This window comes from Vipera ursinii, assembly GCF_947247035.1.
Source record: "Vipera ursinii genome assembly, chromosome: 5".
In the NCBI taxonomy this organism is placed as follows: Eukaryota; Metazoa; Chordata; class Lepidosauria; order Squamata; family Viperidae; genus Vipera; species Vipera ursinii.
Genome location: NC_139518.1, coordinates 36447267 through 36466942, shown reverse-complemented (window position 1 = coordinate 36466942; position 19676 = coordinate 36447267). Strand labels below are relative to the sequence as shown.

The 19676-nt window shown below is 35.6% G+C and overlaps 1 protein-coding gene across 1 annotated transcript in view; it reads right to left on the bottom strand.

Moving 5' to 3' along the window:
- Positions 1–1278: 1278 nt before the first annotated feature.
- The window catches only part of LOC310641754 (glypican-5-like), a 342245-nt gene continuing 323847 nt past the window's right edge, over positions 1279–19676 (bottom strand). The window contains exon 9 of the mRNA XM_083364996.1: positions 1279–4017. Within this exon, the coding sequence (XP_083221122.1) occupies positions 4010–4017 (8 nt within the window). The 3' untranslated portion in view covers positions 1279–4009. The remainder of the gene's footprint in view (positions 4018–19676) is intronic.

The window sequence follows — 19676 nt, the reverse complement described above, 5'->3', positions numbered from 1 at the left end:
TAAAGAATAATCTATAGGCAAGGAGAATCATAGATTCATAGAAATGATATGTGCTATGTAAGTTATCAAGTGCAAAAATTCAATTAAATCTTTCCCAACTGATGGCTGCATAGCTACTGCTTGAACTCATTCAAAAGTTGTTTGGTATCTTACTTAGTTATAATAGTTCTATAGCTGAAAATTTTCCTACTATTAGGATAGTTTTCTTTGCTTTCAAGTGAAATCAGCCTTCCTGTAATTTAAATATACTATTCCATATCTTGCAGTCATGAGGTCTTGAGCATACTGACTTCCTTTTGCATGACACTCCTTCACACAGTGCTGGAAAACTGTTATCACTTCTACCTACATTTTTTTTCTCTCTCTCCAAGTTAAACATAGCCATAGTGTCTTCAAAAAGGAGGTAGTTTCCAGGACCTTCAGTTGAACATATTGCTCATCTACCTATGAAAAACAAATTGACTGGAGTAAGTTGATTATTCCATGAAGGAGGCTGACTAATCTTACATTCTGTTCAGGGAGTGCTTTCATTATGAGCAGTCATTATGGTTTCAGCCTAGTGAGATGAAATTGAAGATGGAGAGATATTTGCAAGGTTATCTGCAGGGTGTAGTACAAACATCAAGATAGCAGCCGTGACAGGGTGATTGAAGTATATTTTGTTTTTTTATGTATGCCATGCATGACTCACATAAAAATCAGACAAAGCCTTGATTAAACCATCAGGGGTGCCATTTTGACCATTTTCACTATACTCTGCAGAAAATCTTGTAAATCTATGCCTCTCTGTTGCCTCCCTTATTCTGCTTTTGGCTTTTTCCCCACAGTTGGTTACAAAATGATGAAACAGATGTCAATCAAATGGCTAATTTGATTCGAAGAGGAATCAAGTTAGGGCTTCGACAAGGTTGGTGTGCATTAGGGTGTTCATGAACTTTCAGTTCCTTAATCTCTCCCATCTCATTTCTGTCTTTATCTCCAAGAGGCCAATTTGAACAGTTTGCCATCTACAGAAAAAAAAAATTAGCCACAGAGGTTAGTGAGGAACAAACATTGGCTCTGACATCAGAAAAAAAAAATCTGAAAATCATATGGCACCAAGCATGCTGTCTCTGACACCCCAAAATTATATCCTAAGACATCAATGGAATGCGTTCAAAATGAATTAAGTTCCATGAGCTAGTTATTGTATAAAACCTCCAATAGTAATGTTTTATTATTGTTTATTATTTATTACAGAAATTATTGTACTTACAAATCATCACACTATTATAGTTCTTCAGAGTATCTTTCTTCAATACAGCTACGACAATGGTTTTTTATTATTTTAAAACAGATTCCATATGCAAAACACAACAAATAAACAACATGTAGTGCCCTTGTTCAGAACATGTCAGTATTTGAATATGATAGATGGCAAAGTTTCAGTATGTAAAATATCAGTAATAGATAGCATCAACAATATTTACAGGCCCAAATAAATGTGAAAAGTTATTAAACAAAAGAAAGAAAGAAAACCAGGAATATGCCTGAAGCCTGGCTGCAGTGCTAATACAGTTAAGGACTCTTAGTCCAGTTAAGGCCTATGAAGAGGTTCAGGATAACTGAATGCAGAAAAATATTTTGCTATTTTGGTAAAAAAATAGCAGGCCACTGACATGAACTACTGATGTAAAGTTTTCTTCATAAAGTCCTCTTGCTCAGTAATATAGCATTTTTCTGGCATATTAATTGATAATTCTGGATGGCGATTCAAAACACTTTTTTCCTTGCAATGATTCATAGACATGTCTTTATCACAGATTACTGCAATTTTCCCTTTTCTAATTCTGCAGACTTCTATTGCACATTTCTCAATGTCACCAGTCTTTTTCTGCCTGGTTAACTTTATATCTCCACTTTCAAGTGTTGATAATAATAATAATAATAAAAAACATGGTTATGAGTGAGTCTTTGTGGACCTCTCTGTGCAAAATGCTATTTTAAAGTAAGAGATACAGTTTAGGAAGCAGAAATTTAAATCAAAATGTGGCATAATTAAAATCAACACAACGATGCAGTATACCAACTGACAAAATTTACATGAGCTTTTTGCAAATATTGACAGCAAAAGCATGTAATATTGAGCAGTGTCTATATTCAGGGGATTATATCAAAAGCAAAGATTCCAGCACTGGTGAGGGTGTGAAACAGCAAACATTTTACTTGGGCACAGATACAAAATGTGGCTATATTTCTACCCAGGTGTCACAGGAGTTAAATAAAAAGAGACCAAATCATTTTGTTGATTAGGGTTGGAAATGGTTTTCTGGAAAATACAAACCTTTTTAGTTGGATTTGATGTACATGACAGCACTTTAAATAAATGAGAACCATGAGAACTACAATCAATATGTAGTACTCTATTAATTTAATATACTCCTGTACTCAAGGCAGAGTTTTGCACAATAACATCAATCCCATTGCAAAGCATCCTAAAGGCATCAATACTGCTGTTCTCATGTATGTTTAGTATACTGTTGGACTTGTACAGCTTCAGCCTATCTTTCCTCTGGCAGAGTTACATATAGCTGAATTGTTCAGCCCAAATCAAAAATTCATTATGACTGCTTGACTCTGGGATCATCCTAAAATTTTTCTGAGCTCTTTGAATCAACAGATGGAAGAAGAGAAGATGAGGAGAAGGAAGAGGAAGGTGACTGTTTCCATGGAGGGGGTGATGAGGGCATTGTGACATAATCACGAATTGCTGTGATTTTTACCCACTACAATGCACAAAATTTTATACTTCAGGGAGTGCACAATAAAATAGATTAAATAAAGATTTAAAGGCAACATAATTTAAGGTTTCTGGCTCATGGTATATATATATATATATATGTCTTATGAAAAGCAAGGAGAAAAATGATCTCGTGAGAATGCAGATATATAAACATTTAATTTCTATTTGTTGAGACTTTAACCTGAAAAATAACTTACGGTATATCACAGTTATTAAAGGTGTTAGTAATAATAAGAAACACAATAATTTTGTAAGCAAAGTAAGGCATACATCAGCATAAACTCTTTTCAATCAACAGAATCACTGAGGCAATTTCCCCCCCTGTATTTATACTATCACAATAGTTAGAGGTCATGAACTATGCCTTTAAGCTATGCCTTAAAGACTCTTGTTTTGAAGTAATTTTAGATTTTGGATTTGGATTCTGAATTTCAAAGAACAAAGTTTGCTACAAATCTTCTCTACTGCCATACTGCTAATGAGTCTACATGTTCAACTCTAAGAGATTGCTATCTCCTTGTCCAGGCTACCATAATACAAGAATGCATTCTGTGGTATCCCTCTCTTAAATATAATGATGTATGTTAGAAAACAGCTAATAAAACCCAAGAAAGCTTGATAAACTTAAAGAAGCAGGGATGTATCGAAATGTTTAGAAACCTTTGATAGAAATATTGGACTAGGTTTAGACCCAGCAGAAGGCATGGGCCAAACCTTTTATGGAGTCAAATTGTTCCTTGCCCTAAATATTTATAATAGATGTTTTTCTATTTTCATGACAAAGTAGTTAGACTTAAAGTTTAAAACTTCACACAGTAAACATTTTTATCTATAAAACATCAGGAGCAAGTAGATATTCCTAATTGCATATACATACAAATGCATATTATATACAATAATTGATAGTCAATGTTTGGCATTCCTGGTAAGAATTTAAGATTAAATTTTGGAAGGAGCAGTTCTGTTCATCCACCAGGATCATAGCATAGATAGGTATTCTGGCTCTAAATATTTCTCCAATCCCACCACTCATTGATATTGTTACTGTTTTGTTGACTTGTTTATAGTTCATTGACTCCAGGTTTTGGTACAATATCTGAGGCAGCACTGCTAAACTCTTATCTCACTTAAAAGAATTTTAAAGCAATGTGGCCTATAGAAAATATTTGATGTGACAAACATTTAGAGAACAGAATCCACCACTTGTTCTGCTCTTCAAACAGGGCTTTAAAGACCTGTAATGTAAACAAGATATATTGTAATTATTGTAGACCACCACAAGATATTTAAAATATCATTTTAGGTAAAAAGCATATTACAAGTATATGACTGCAGAAATTGTATAAAATACAGAACACGTTCATTCTTTGCTTCCTGGGCCCTCCAATTAAATATTTATCACCTGAATGGTGTTTCACACTGATTCTAATTAGGTGCACCAAAAGGGCACAATGGACAAATTATATAGCCTGTTGTAATAGATAAAGTGAGCAAATGTTAATTGCTTATGCTATACAACAAATATATTTTTTTATCATGGCAGTGTTTTGTGAAGTACAAATAGTAAAACTGAATCTTAGTGATTTAAAGGGAAAAGAGAGAAAGGTGAAAGCTAATGATAAACTGCAAACGACATTAACATTGTCATGAAAATGTAATGCATCGCCTGTGTAAAATAATATAGTAGCTTTTCAATGGTATTTTGGAATACTTCATGAAATTGCCAGCTAATGTTGATTGGATATTATGACATGTACTTTTTATGTAGTTTTTTTAATAACAATAACAATTTTTGCCATGGCCATCTAAGATTCTCCTCTTTTTTAATTCATCAGGTATTTGCAACATGACAAAATTGTAGGCATATAGTAAAGAAATACATGAGCAGGGAGACTATTCTGTAGTGTTTTAAAATAAACTGGGAAGTAGTTATATTTATTGCTGAATTGTTAAAAGAACTACTAGTTAATGATACATTAAAAATACCATATGCTTTCTGCAATCTAATTATAAAAAAATAAAGAATTTTAAGCATGCTATGATTCCTTGACCAGAATTTGATCAAACCAGCAACTTTGTTTATAATATCCATGGATCCCTATATTATAACTTATGGGCATGTAAATTAAATGCAATTATTTAAAGGAACATAAAAGATTAAGAAGACAACAGTCCAATATTTGTCAAGTCAAAGAAAAAAACACCAACATATTAATGTATAACTTTATAACATTCTTAGCTGTACCTATCACAATAACTTAACCTACTTAAGTCTTCTGTCTTCATCCTTTTTCCATGTTGAATAGTTGAGGTGTTACAAATAAACCAAAAAAACCTCTAGACAGCGGAGAAAATGTGTAGAAATTGATGCTTTCTAGTAGCCAGTCCCAGGCTAATACTTAGCACTTAAACTAACATACCACATAATATTAGAGCATAGAATTTAGAAACCAATTTAACTTTGCTTTCACTTAGATAAGGCTGAAGGTATATATGATGATGCACAAAAATTGCATAGTTACTGCAGTGTAATACAGCTATGACACAAAATGCCACAAAACTGCAAGGCTGGTAATTTTAAAGAACCAAGAACTTGATACTTGAGTACCAAAACTTCTGTCCCCTTTATAAATGGAAAATGTGTTTATTATTGTTGTGGTTGTGGTGTCCATCTTTTCCATTATTTGTATGGTTTCATTTCTGTCTCCTGATTTTACACTAAAAACATCTGAAAAGAAGAACAAAGGAAACAAATGTTACTTATTTGGCAAACCATGTCAATAAAAACAATTATGATTTTTATGGTTCCAGTAGGCTCACATCTGAAAACAAGATCTGCAGTATAATCTGCTATTTATGTACTTGGTAGTAAGTCTCAATAATTTAATTCAATTTATTCCATATAAGCAAGTTCAGGCCTAAGATTGTTAGTAATTTGATAGTAAATTTTATTAATAATAATAATGAACCTTTATTGTCAAAGTACAACCATGTATACATTGAGATTGGCTGAGCCAATCCATAATGACTTTCCGTTGAATAAACTGGAATGTGAAATCTGTACATAAATTGTAGAACAAACACTCTATCTGTTCTGTGAGTCAGAAAAAATAAAATAGAATCCACCATACAGCTGATGTCTGACAGATTAGTTTTCAAAGAAAACATATCAATACTTTAATTATTGACTTAATAATAATCTAATTAGCTAAAATTAATGGAACTTTAACAGTGCAGTCACATTTGGATTTGACTTTGTAACATGTTCACATTCCATAATGATGGGATTTGATTTCACTGAACTCCAGTGCAACTGATTGCAGTGCATTTTTGCTCAAAAGAATAAAATCAAGTAAATGTTACCAATTTTAAAAAAACACCCGAATCTCCCCTCCAGTTTCATTATTGTTACCCTAAAGTTGTGTCCTTTAAACTCTCTAAACCATCAAATTGGGTGCTCTCAACTATTTTCGTGACATCATGTCATCACCAGAGACCATAAGTTGTTGTCAATATGTTTCTTTCAGTTTTGCCTTTAGTAACAAATCGCTCTTTAGTAGATTATTGGACATTGAGATGAAAATTTTATGATATGAAAATTAATTAATTTTTTGTAGGCTAAATTAAAACAAATTTATTTTCTATCAAAAGTTGCCCACCTCTTTTTCAATCAAGGCTTGCCTATCTCTTTTCTATCAAAGCTTGCCTGCCCATCCACTTTGGGAATATGAATTTAGCAAGCCATTCTTCCCTTCTCCTGATGAGGTCTTCACATCACTAACTACTGTTTAATATGTTGTTAAATCATATTTCTGTGTATCATGAGAAATTGCCAGAGGTTGTAAGCCCCTTGTTCCACTATAGTCTTAGAGTGAAAGCTACTCAGTGCTGAAAATATTCAGAAATCATAAAAATATTAATACAATGTACATTCATCTAATGAGAAAGGGGATTGGAAAGGGGTAAACACAAAAAGCAAAACAGGAAGAGACAATAAAAGAGGGAATATAAGAAAAGAGGAAAAAGTAAAGGAAAAAAGAGAAGAGTATAAAAAAGTTTGACTGATGTAAATGAGGTGAGCAGGAGAAATCTAAGACAAACTGGACAGCAGAAAGCAAGTGATCTTGCACAGAGAAAGCAAAATAGGGGAAGGGCATGAAAATAAATGAGATGGTTGGATGATAAAGGAGGCAGGAATGGGAGGGGAACCAGATTCTGTTCTTTTGCCTTGAGAGATGTCAACATAAATATATAATGGCCTTGAAAAGTGTGTGGGAATGAATAGATAAAGAAGTATATTTTGCCTTTGTGATCTAAACTGAAAGGGCTGCTACGGCCCTTTTATGTCCTTAAAGAATAATGTTTCAATTAGCTTTCCTTGGAGATATTTTTATCAGCTGCTGCTTTTCTTCCATGAAATAGCATTCTCTGATATCTGAATGGCTCCCACTAGACCAGGTTTCTATGAGACCATTAAAACATGGTTACTCCATCAGGCCTTTGTGAGCTTGTTCTCTCCAATATTGGAAGGTATTTCTTTGGGTTGACTCAATTGAGTAATATGATTCATAGTGCCAGTGTTGTTTTGATATTATTTATATGATCTGCTTTTACTATGTAGTTTTAACCTGACTTATGGAGTTGAGATGTATGTTGCCTAGAGTTTTTTGCAATTACAACTGCCTAGAAACTCAGTAAAGCAATCAATCAAATATTTTAAATTCCCCAAACAACAAAAATATGAGGCAGCAAGGAAATAGAACACATTAGTAGAATTAAAACAGAGATCTCATTGAACAAATAGATTTTCAGTTTATACTAATATTTAATCTGTCTTCTCTGAGATAGTTGCATAAGCTAAATTTTGCAAATGTGACACATAATAAGATCTAGCAGTAGATCTGAGCCCTCTAGCAGGTACATAAGGGAGAAAGTATTCCATCAAGTAGTCATATCTTAAACTATGGCTGGCTTTCTTTGTCATGACAAATATTGTGATTTTGATTGTCTGATATGCAAGAAGCCAATAGAATTATATGAATAAGCTCCTGGTAGATTGTCTAATTACCCAGTCTAGCATTTCTCACTAGCCAACCTCAAAGTGAGCTGATCTGGAGCACATCGCTAAATTCCACTGTTGAGATTACTAGTGAGTGAATTACTGCTACCAGTGCAACCCATAGGATTGCAGTAAACCTGTGCAAGCCAGGAAAGATTAAAGTGTAAAGCTAAACAGTTAATTGCAGGATGCAGAGGAAACAAGAACTAAAGGTTTCTCCCGATGAGACATTGTCTGGCTTGGGGAGAAGGATGGATATAGGTGCAGGTTTGGTAGCAGACAGAAAAGCTGGAAATTCCCCCCAGGAGGAGTGACCCATTGAATTCAGTTAAGGTGAATCATGGTCTGGAGAGCAAACAGAGAGAAAAGCAAAGAGAAATGATTTGCATGTATAGCCCAGAAAATACACTGTATATAGTAGTCATAAGGAGACTCTTCAGGAATGTATGGAAGAAAAAGAACTTATGATTATTCTTTGTGGTTCCTGAAGAACACCTCTATAGCCCCCACCATGAAAGTCTCCTGTTTCTCTAAGAACAACAGGCAGCTCTACATCTACCCAAAATAAAACTGGAATACTCAAGACTTTTTACAGTTGCTCTGCCAATTATCACCTAATTATGCCTCCCATCATAGTTAGAGTCTACATCTGAATTTCTACAAGGTGTATCCCTTCCTCATGCCTATCTGAGAAGCTAGATTCCCTCTGACAAGCCATTCTTGTAGCTTTTTATTACAACTTCCAACCACATTAAGGATACATTGGGTTTTCCACCATTTCCTTCTGGTATAAGCATGCACTCTTGTTCTTTGTACACCATTGTTCTGTCACCTCCACCTATTTCATGGGGAAATGGGGAAGATTCGAAGAGTACATTCTAGACACTCAGCAAACTTAACTATTAGATTCATTTGAAAGACCACCTGGCTACATAATGTTCTTAGGGATGCTGCAAGGAAATACACATATCCTTCTCCTTTGATCATTCCACTTGCATTTTCCTTGCAAACCAAAACTTTTGAACCAGCTGTTCAAGGAAGTTTTAGTACTTGCCAGTAGTTTTGGATGCTGAGAAGGGAAGGTGGGACAAGAGGAAATTACATGAGCAGAGAGAGAGAGATTGAATGACTGTATCACACAAAAAGGGGAACAGTTCAGAAAAGATGGAGATTGCTGCTGAGGAAAGAAGGGAGGGAGGGAGAGAGGGTGGGAGGGAGGGAGGGAAGGAAGGAAGGAAGGAAGGAAGGAAGGAAGGAAGGAAGGAAGGAAAAGATCACAACCCCTCACTTCCTGCCAGGAAATTTGACACATGATGAACAATTCAGAAATGGCGTCAATCTGCTTAAAGGAAAGGAATAGAGATGGAGGAAAGGAAATAAACTGGAAGAAGGAGAGGAATCATCCAATACCTCTAGGTACATTGAAAGGGAAGAAGTAGAAGTGGGAAAGGGGCATTTTGTAAGAAATAAGCTGAGATAGATAATTGCATAAACATTCAACAACATCTTAGTTTCAAAACCACAGTTTATATGAAGAGGATTGAGGGGAGCAGTGGGCTAATGCCTCCTTAAGTAACACCAGCTGCCTGCAATTCGTGCAGGTTCGCATCCCACCAGGCTCAAGGTTGACTCAGCCTTCCATCCTTCCGAGGTAGGTAAAATGAGGACCCAGATTGTTGGGGGCAATTAAGCTGACTTTGTAATAATGCCGCTTGGGGTGTGTGTGAAAGCCCTAATAAGCAGGCATATACATAGAATGGAGGCTACTGCTAAGCTTGTAAGCCGCCCTGAGTCTTCGGAGAAGGGCGCGATATAAATGGAATTAAAATAAAATAAATAAAAAATAAAATAAATAAGAATCACTTGTACATTGACACTGGCAATGGACAATCAACTGGGCAATACTCAGAGTTTCTCCGAGCTTTTAAATAACATTAACCTTTATTTGGGAAGACAATTGGATTCTGGGATATAAACATAATAACTTTGTAGAAGAACCAGATTGTACCCTCCTTGTTTTGTTTTGTTTTTTACTGTAATGCAGTTCCAGGCATAATTTGTTGCCCTCATAATAGACTTTATTCAAAGGGGGAAAAATGGAGGAAAGAAATATTTATGGGTGCAAACAATAATAAAGATGGAGAGCCTTCGTGTTATTGTAAATTACTTAAATGGGATCCAGGTCAATTGCACCAATTGTCCAATTGAACCAACCTCCCTGATTCCTTGGGGAGATAGCTGGCAAATTGTTGTTTGATGTAGGGCTACAAAAGTCAAGATTTTTCTGATTTTTTTTTTTGCTATCATTTATTGATTTTCTGGATTTTGGCAGCCCAGGCCTGATAGTCCTATTTTAATATACATTTTTTATTCTGAAATATTATTGTGTGATTAGTGTAAACAGCTTTGTGATTGTTCAAAGTATTTGTATGCTATTTCTCATTATAAGAAAGTGTTAATGTTTAAGTTTTGAGTCAGCAAGTCATGAAATCTTTTAGGGTTTACTCCAATATCTATTGTTATCTACAATCAACGGCATCTAGAGACCACCAAATTCTCACTGGACCATTTCAGCAGTCCTCCCTCCCTCCCTCCCTTGCAGACCTCTGCATCTTTTATGAGGGTTTATATTTTGATTTCATAAACATTAGCACTTACATCAGAACCTTGAAAACAGAGGAAAGGTTTGAAAATAAATCGTGGAAATATGTATTTTTTTTCTGAAAGCACCTGGCCTTTCTTTCCATCACTGTCATGCTGTCAGCTCTGGTAAAAGCACTATTTCTGCATCCTTTTATATCATCCTGGCCTGCTGACTTCAGCTCTCTAGAGCCTGCAGATTAAATAAAGACTTCACAAAGTTTAAATCTATTCTTCTCTCTCACCTGACCATATCCAGGGTTGTAACTTGATTTGCTGCTATAAATTGGCTAGGATGGGAACTATTAATTCATTTATTCTTCTGGTATTGACTTAAGCAAACATCTAAAGCAAAACTGAATGCTATCTGAAAAAAAGAACAAAATGTAGGCATGTTGGCATTTTAACAGCTTTTCCTTCAGTACTACAGCACTCCTAAATGCACTATGTAACAAGCATTAAATAATACATCAGGAAAATCTGCTTTTAACCTTCCTAGGAAAAGACTCCCAATTTAGTTTTCTCTTTCACTGTAGTTTCACAGCAATTTCTTTTATGGCCTGCTGGCAATTAAAAGATAGGTTAGATGTGCCAACAGGGCATTTTGTAAATCTCTGTTTAAAAATTAAATACATGTTGTTTGATAAAGTACTGTTATTGCATAAAGCTTTCTTTTCTTTGGTAAAGCCTAAGCTTAGCAGGATTGCAGTGTTTTACTTATTTTCCCTGGGAATTATTCCCAAGACACATACATAGACACAAAGAAGAAAGCAAAGTGCAAAACTGCCTCCTCTTAAATATCAAACCTATTAGGAACAAATACCTGAGAGAACATAATAGTGGTTCTCAGATACTCCCTAGGCTATATTTATACATAACCTGAAATGCAATCATGAGCTATAATGCTGCCCCAATGGAAAGCATGAATTTGGTAGGACTCGGAAAACAAATGGAGGCAACTCTCTCTAACAGAAGAAGAAAGAAGAAGCAACGGATGGAAACTAGTCAAGGAGAGAAGCAACCTAGAACTAAGGAGAAACTTCCTGACAGAACAATTAACCAGTGGAACAACCTGCCTCCAGAAGCTCTGAATGCTCCAACACTGGAAGTTTTTAAGAAGAGACTGGCCAGCCCTTTGTCTGAAATGGTATAGGGTTTCCTGCCTAAGCAGGGGGTTGGACTAGATGACCTCCAAGGTCCCTTCCAACATTATTATTATTAAAACTAGAGGGATTTCACAAGGAGTGGGTCTATTTTTGGTTCTTTTTGCATCTGTTTTTATCCATATGCTAATTCTATTTATGTATTAAACTAATAATTCAAGCAAATCTTCTTCAAATAGGATTTCAATATGCATTTTGATCTTACTTTTTGTCAAAGTAAATATTTAAAAGTGTGTGTTCTTTCCAAGTATTATTTAAAGCAGGACAGTGAAAGATACAAAAACAGGCAGGGATGATATGCTTCAGGCTGCAATAGTGATGCTGTATTACAATAGATGCTGCACTACTCTTATTTCATTTTTATCCCTTCTGGTATCACTAACTGAAAGTGGTTTTACACCTCCAAACAAAGATCTCTCAAAACAAGGAAATAACCATGGAATGAACAGTTTTTAAATAGCTCCAACTTATTTCCATCATGACCGCTACTAATTATTTTTAAATGTGGCTGGAACAGCCAAATGGGAAAATGAAAGAGTTTGCTTCTTAGAATGAAAGAGGCAATTATAAAATTCTCAAATTGCCATGCCTGTAATATTCATTATACAAGTCTGGGGTCCTAATAAAATCCTTTCTGATGAAGATTTGGTTGAGCTAGTCAATTGATATGTATTAATGTGATAGTATGCATGATTAATAAGCATGGCTTATGGGTTTCTTCTGTTAATTGTTGATAAATTTTTGCCTTTGGAATAGAAACAGAACAGATCCAAGGCTCTATTCCCTGCCAGTTTATTGTTTTAGCCAAGATATGGTAACAGTGAATTAAAAAAGAATCAAATAAATAGATACATCTGTCTTGGTATGCATATAAAAGTTAAGAAGTTACTATATATTGAAGATTAATGTCTAATGTATTGCAGTTGTTAGCTTACTGTTTTAGTGAGGTAGATTTTTGCATATTCAGAAAAACTATGTAGAAAACATTGCTTCTAGATCATAAGCCTTATTTACACTCATCAATTCAAATCAAATAATAAGACAAAAGCTTCTAAACTGAAAGTTAAAATACTTGCTTTAGGAAATAGATTTCTGGATTAAAAAAATAGTAGCACAATAATTTTGTGGGAACATACCAAAATGTCACAAAAATAGATGTGCAATGTTCTGAGGTTTCCAGAAATTCTAATGAGGCAAGATATTACAAATACAGGCAAAACTTGATGAAAACAAGAGAATTCAAAATGTAGATTGTTCCAAAGGTGCTTTTTCAAAAGGCAACTGGACTTTGTTTTTCCTTGAAGATGTTCCACTTCTCATCCAAGAAGCTTCTTCAGATCTAAGAAATGAAACAACTTCAAGGAAAAACAAAGTCCAATTGCCTTTGAAAAAGCACCTTTGGGACAACTGTGCCCTGGACGGCTGAGAATCTCCATAGAGAAAATATAGGTTCTTTTGTACTATTGTGATTCATGCTAAGAAAGTGCCTACACTTGTACAGAAGTTGGACTTTTCTCCCCTTAGATAAAATTTTCATTGTAAACATACAGTTTAATCTCTTTTTTAGAAAATATAAGTGACCCTAAAGTTATTAATTATTTAATAAATTCATATAATGAATTGATTTTATGTGTATTAATACTCTTTCAGTTGTTCATGGTGTATAAAATTATGAACAGTTGATACATATTTTTGAGCAAATGTTGCATGAATTGCCAAGATGGCACTGGACAAATTGTTTATTTATTTATAAGACTTATAAGGCTGACCATTTTATGTGCTACAATCCTGGGTGGTTCACAAAATATAAAAAGAGAAAAATGCAACAAAAACTATCCAAATGGAATGAAAATTACATTTTCTCAGTTTCTGGATTCGTCTCACTCTACCCCAATGCCTGAAGAAACAGCAGTTGTTAAAGGCCTTCCAAAAATTTATGTTTACATGAAAAATCAAGTTCTGTTCTTTGGATCCTGATGAAAATTATTCCAATATTTATTTTAAAAACTTTAAAAAAATCAAAACACAGACATCCATATAATTCCTCTCAAAGTAGCATAACTATGGTATAAAATAGCCCAAACTAACATTTTAAAATCTACACAAGGATGAAGAATCTGTGATAGGGCTGTTAATGAAGCACATTATACAGAAAACACAACATAGGAACCAATTTGACTTTAAAAATAGAGTTGATTACAGAGTTATACTGGGAGAACCATATCAAAACATTTGGATATGTTTGTTCATTTGAGGCATGACACTTATCTATCAGAATACTTGTGATATTTTGTGAATGAACCTCAAGAGTTATTAGCAGTTAGCATATCTTGTCTCATCTCAGATACTAAGCAGGATTGGTCTGGTTAGCCCTTTAATGTGAGAAAAGAAGAAGGAGACAGTGACAAACTACTTCCACATTGTTGCAAAAAAAAAAAAAACTGGAGGGTTATCAGGAATAAATTTCAACTTGAGGGCATCTCTACCAGTCTAGTAAACAAATGACACCACCAAGATTGGAACAGAGTAGAAGGTCCACGATATAGGACAGCCCATAGGGCTGAAAATGCAGATATTTCTTAGCAGCTGCACTTCTCACCCAATCCTATGCCTAACATTTCTGTCTACAAAAAAAAAAAGAGACCATTCAGCAGAGGAGGGTGCATCTGTTCCACACCAAACTTGTGTTTTTGTGAGATTTATTTATTTATTTATTTTATTTTTATTACATTTGTATCCCGCCCTTCTCCAAAGACTCAGGGCGGCTTACAAGCTTAGCAGTAGCCTTCATTCTATGTATATGCCTGCTTGTTAGGGCTTTCACACACCCCCCAAGTGGCATTATTACAAAGTCAGCTTATTGCCCCCAACAATCTGGGTCCTCATTTTACCTACCTCGGAAGGATGGAAGGCTGAGTCAACCTTGAGCCTGGTGGGATGCGAACCTGCACTAATTGCAGGCAGCTGGTGTTACTTAAGGAGGCATTAGCCCACTGCTCCACCAAGGCTCTTGTTCTGCATCAGAATAATTTGCTTCAGTATACAATTGAAACAGGCTTCAACAACCTAAAGTTCAGATTATATTTTGTTTTGTTTTTGCAGTGAAAATTTGAAGTTATTATCTCCCTCCTGGTTTTCAATAACTTGTACCAAGACAAAAGGCAGCTGGTGTTACTTAAGGAGGCATCAGCCCACTGCTCCACCAAGGCTCATCCATGGGAAGCTGCAAATATGACATCAAGCAAGATTGGTTTAGTTCTGCTTGTGTGTGGGACTTTAAAAAGTATAACTGTTTCTGAATTTTTTTACTTCTAATAACAAAATGAGCACTTATTTATTGTTATTTAGTGTATGGCCTCCACAGCCGTCATGCGTATTATTGCATATAAATGAAAATGAGCATATTATTGCATATAAATGAAAATGCAGCAGCATTTAAATATCAATACCAGTGAAAACTACAGGCCAAAACACATTTTGTATTGCAAGAAATGTGTTTTGCAAATATATATATTGGGAAAAACAGTTCATAAAAAATGTGTATCAGAAGAAATATCACGTAAGTTCCTTTACATATGTTCATTTAGATTTCTTTAAAAATGGAAACATATGGAAAAAAAGGAACAAACTGAGGAGAAATTAAGTGAAACTAAAACTGACACACTAATCTATCCTTGTCTGTACTAACTTTAATTATTGTACAGCTTTCAGAAAATTCTTCATTTTGCCAGCTCCTGAAGCTTTGGTAATAAACTTCCCTGAGTCCTCTCTTCCACTGGATTTTATTTATTTATTTATTTATTTCCATGCCACCTTTTTCACTGATACAGCAGTTCTGGGCAGCTAGACACCCTCCCCAATCCAGTTATAGGAAATTTTGTTCTGTTCAGACATTGTTGCAGTAACAAAAATGAATATAATCAGTAGTCAACAAGGTAGCCTGAGTTGTCTTTAAGCAGTGAGGCAAAGAGCTTAGATATTATTTACAGTTTTGTATTTTCTATAGCTATGACATAACGCAAACCCGATTTATTTGATATAGGTAAAGGTAAAGGTTGCCCCGCACATGCGTGCTAGTCGTTTCCGACTCTAGGGGCCGGTGCTCATCTCCGTTTCATAGCCGAAGAGCCAGCGCTTGTCCGAGGACGTCTCCGTGGTCATGTGGCCGGCATGACTAGACGCCAAAGGCGCACGGAACGCTGTTACCTTCCCACCGTAGTGGTCCCTATTTTTCTACTTGCATTTTTACGTGCTTTCGAACTGCTAGGTGGGCAGAAGCTGGGACGAGTAACAGGCGCTCACTCTGCTACACGGCACTCGGGATTCGACCCGCCAAACTGCCGACCTTCCGATCGACAAGTTCAGCGTCCTAACCCACTGAGCCACCGCGTCCCTTTATTTGATATAGAGGCTGAATAATAAATCTCATCTGAAGTGGCATTGTAACAAATGCTGCCAGCGTTTTAAGGCTTTCACTGATGTATGAGAATAAAGAAATACAATGTTCATATTGTGTGATAAAACTCTATCAGCTTCCCCCCTCCCTTCCTCCCCAAAGAAAGAGAAAACCCACAGATTTGATTACAATGTCATAAAAGAATAACCATTTTGTCTTGGTACAAGTTATTGAAAACCAGGAGGGAGATAATAACTTCAAACTTTCACTGCAAAAACAAAACAAAATATAATCTGAACTTTAGGTTGTTGAAGCCTGTTTCAATTGTATACTGAAGCAAATTATTCTGATGCAGAACAAGAGCCTTGGTGGAGCAGTGGGCTAATGCCTCCTTAAGTAACACCAGCTGCCTGCAATTAGTGCAGGTTCGCATCCCACCAGGCTCAAGGTTGACTCAGCCTTCCATCCTTCCGAGGTAGGTAAAATGAGGACCCAGATTGTTGGGGGCAATTAAGCTGACTTTGTAATAATGCCGCTTGGGGGTGTGTGAAAGCCCTAATAAGCAGGCATATACATAGAATGAAGGCTACTGCTAAGCTTGTAAGCCGCCCTGAGTCTTCGGAGAAGGGCGGGATATAAATGGAATTAAAATAAAAAAAATAAAAATAAAAACATGATGGTATGTTAGAAATCCATTTTCTTCTTCACACAAGTTGTCCAAAGTTTCTGACTTTACACTGAGGAAGCTGATTAGTGTTTCATTGCATTTCATTGTAAATCCTTTAGTGTTGTTCAAAATTAGAAAACCACTAAAAAAGTGACTTACAACCAGTCCTTGCACTTATGACCATCACAACATCCTCACAGTCACATGATCAAAATTGGGTTACACGATCTCCATTTGCGACCTTCCCAGCCAGCTTCCAACAAGTCAGTGGAGAAGGTGTATTCACTTAATGTTTGCATGATTCACTTAACAACTGCATTGATTCATTTAACAACCATAGCAAAAAAGGTTGTAAAATTGGGTGCCATTCACTTAATAACTGCCTTGCTTAGCAACAGAAACTCTGGCCCCAAGTATGGTTGTAAGTCAAGGACTATATACATATACATGCATTATTTTACAGTCTAGGAAGCATTTCTCTTTGTGATTTAGTGCACTAAACTTGGCAAGTAGGACTTGATTGTTGCAGTAAATGTAGAAGTTCACAATGTAAGTGGGAAAGAAGATTAGAAGACAAGAAGACAAGTAATTAATAATTTTACCTCAAATTAAGTTCTTTACATGGAGAAGGCAATGATCCTGACCCTAAAAGCACTCATTCACTCTAAAGCTTCCATTAAAAGTAATGAACACTTAGTGGGATTGCCAATACTGAAGGAGTAGCTTCTGTGGCTACATAGAAATGTTGCTGCATTTAAAAATTTCTGTCTGTCTAAGCCACTATATTGAAGACATCTGTTAGAGATCATTCTATAGCTAGAAGATGCAATCAAGATGCAATAAAAGGTTTAGTAATAATTTAAAATGCTAAACTGATGACTTCATTGCAATGATTTCATTAGACCCATACTGTTATCTTTTCTGTTAAAATGAAATAAATAATACTTTTTTTGGGCCAGAAATGCATTTCTGTATCAACTTTTACTGCCTATTACATAGTACAAAATAGCATAGTTTCCTTCTATAGGAAACAAATATTATTTTGTTTATTTAACTTGATATTCTGCTGACTAAATCTCTCAGCAATTTATACTTTTGTTTTATTTCATGTCCTTTAGAGCTTTTAGGCAAGAAAAATTACATTTGCAGGAAGAAGAAACAAACTTTCACTAGCCAGCAATGCTTTGCAAGTTTATATGGGAAAATAACAATTCTATGTGAACTATCTTAACTATCTATTACTGAACATCAGATTACCTAGAACAGTGGTCTTGACCTTTTTGGCATCAGGGACCACTTTTGTGGACGACAATTTTTCCACAGACCCAAGGGGAGAATGGTTTCGGTTTTGCTCATTTGCCCACTGCTCACCTCCAGCTGAGCGGCCTGCTTCCTACCAGTTTCCCAGGCCTAGAACTTTTCAATGGGTAGACAGATGCTTCTCAAGAGCTCCAAATCTTGTCATGGAGCGTCGATGCATTGCTGCTCATCAGCTATTATCTGAAAACATGCAAGTTTACCTAATTTGTTTGTGATTGTGATGCCCTCAAGGTAAGTCCACATTTTTACCAGGATCATGTTCTTATCCAGAAAAGGCAAAAAAGACCAAAAGAAAGTCTTGGGGTAGAGACTGCATGGATGGAGATGAAATAAAGAATTCTCATAGAAAGTGAAGGGCAATGCAGTGTGAAAGAATTATGGACTTTTGGGGGGAGGAAGGAGGGAAGCTGAAAAAATTTATCATGTGATAGGAAAACAATGTGGAAAAAAGAATAAAGGGAGAGACATATATAAGGGAAGAGGAAGGCAGACAAAGAAAAAAGCAAGGAATGAATGGGAAAGAAAAAGAAGTGGGTGGGTCAAATATGGGAGTTCCAAAAAGAATTCCTGATTCTCCTAAATGTCCAGTTAATGAACTGGTAGAAAATATTCATGGTTTTGGCAGAATAAAATTTTATTTTTATTTTATTAATTTAATTTGTGTACCGCCCTTCTCCTACATTGTGATAATCTTTGGAGAGAGAGAGGGAAGTGAAATAATTAGGAGATGGATGCTTTGGTATAAGTAACTTCTATGTTTGAGATAAACATTGAGACCCCCAAGCACAAGGAACTGGGCTCTGGATCACAATATTTAGCTGCAGTTTTTCTCTGGTGTTAACTTTTGGCAGACATTCCACATACATTTCTCCTTCACCCAATTTCAAGTTGACAGGATTATCCAACCAACCAGAACTTTAGCTCTATCACAGTTGACAGTTCTTGATGGAAGATTTGATTAGCGCCATCAGTCTGCCAAATATCCGTATAAAGAAGAGCTCATTTCATGCAGAAGCATCAAAATGGTTTGAGACATAATTGTATTAATCAGATGCTTTGAAACCAGTAAGTCCATGAAACTGAACAGAATGAGCTATTCATTTGGGAAAAATAGTGCTAATTGTTCATGCTCAATATTAGTTTTTCACATATCTGTGTCTGTGTGTATGATTAAAGTTTTTACATTAATGTATGATACAAAACTAGAAATAATATCTCAGCTTTCTGTTAACAAGCAATAATAAAGACAAAATGATATGTCCTTTAATCCTACTTACTCTCTAATGATAATATAGATAAATAAGAATAAATGCAGTGTACATTTGGGCTCATGTTTGAGGCAATATTCTTGAAAAAAATCAAGCCTTCATTGTTGAACCAACTATAATTTACATTCTCATTTAACATTAGGAAACCCTTGTCTGGGGGTGGGGGAACTAAATATGATTTTGCCAAGGCTAACACTTAATGCACCTCTATTTGCAACTTGACAGCAGAAATGAAGGAAGGAGGAAAATGCGTGGAATGCATTTGAAGCTGGGAGGAAGGTGAGGAATTGATGTGAGGCATTTGCAGCCTGACAAGATCTTGATACTTCAATGCCATGCAATGGAAACTTTCCAAAGGCACAGGCTGTTTTCCCAAAATGA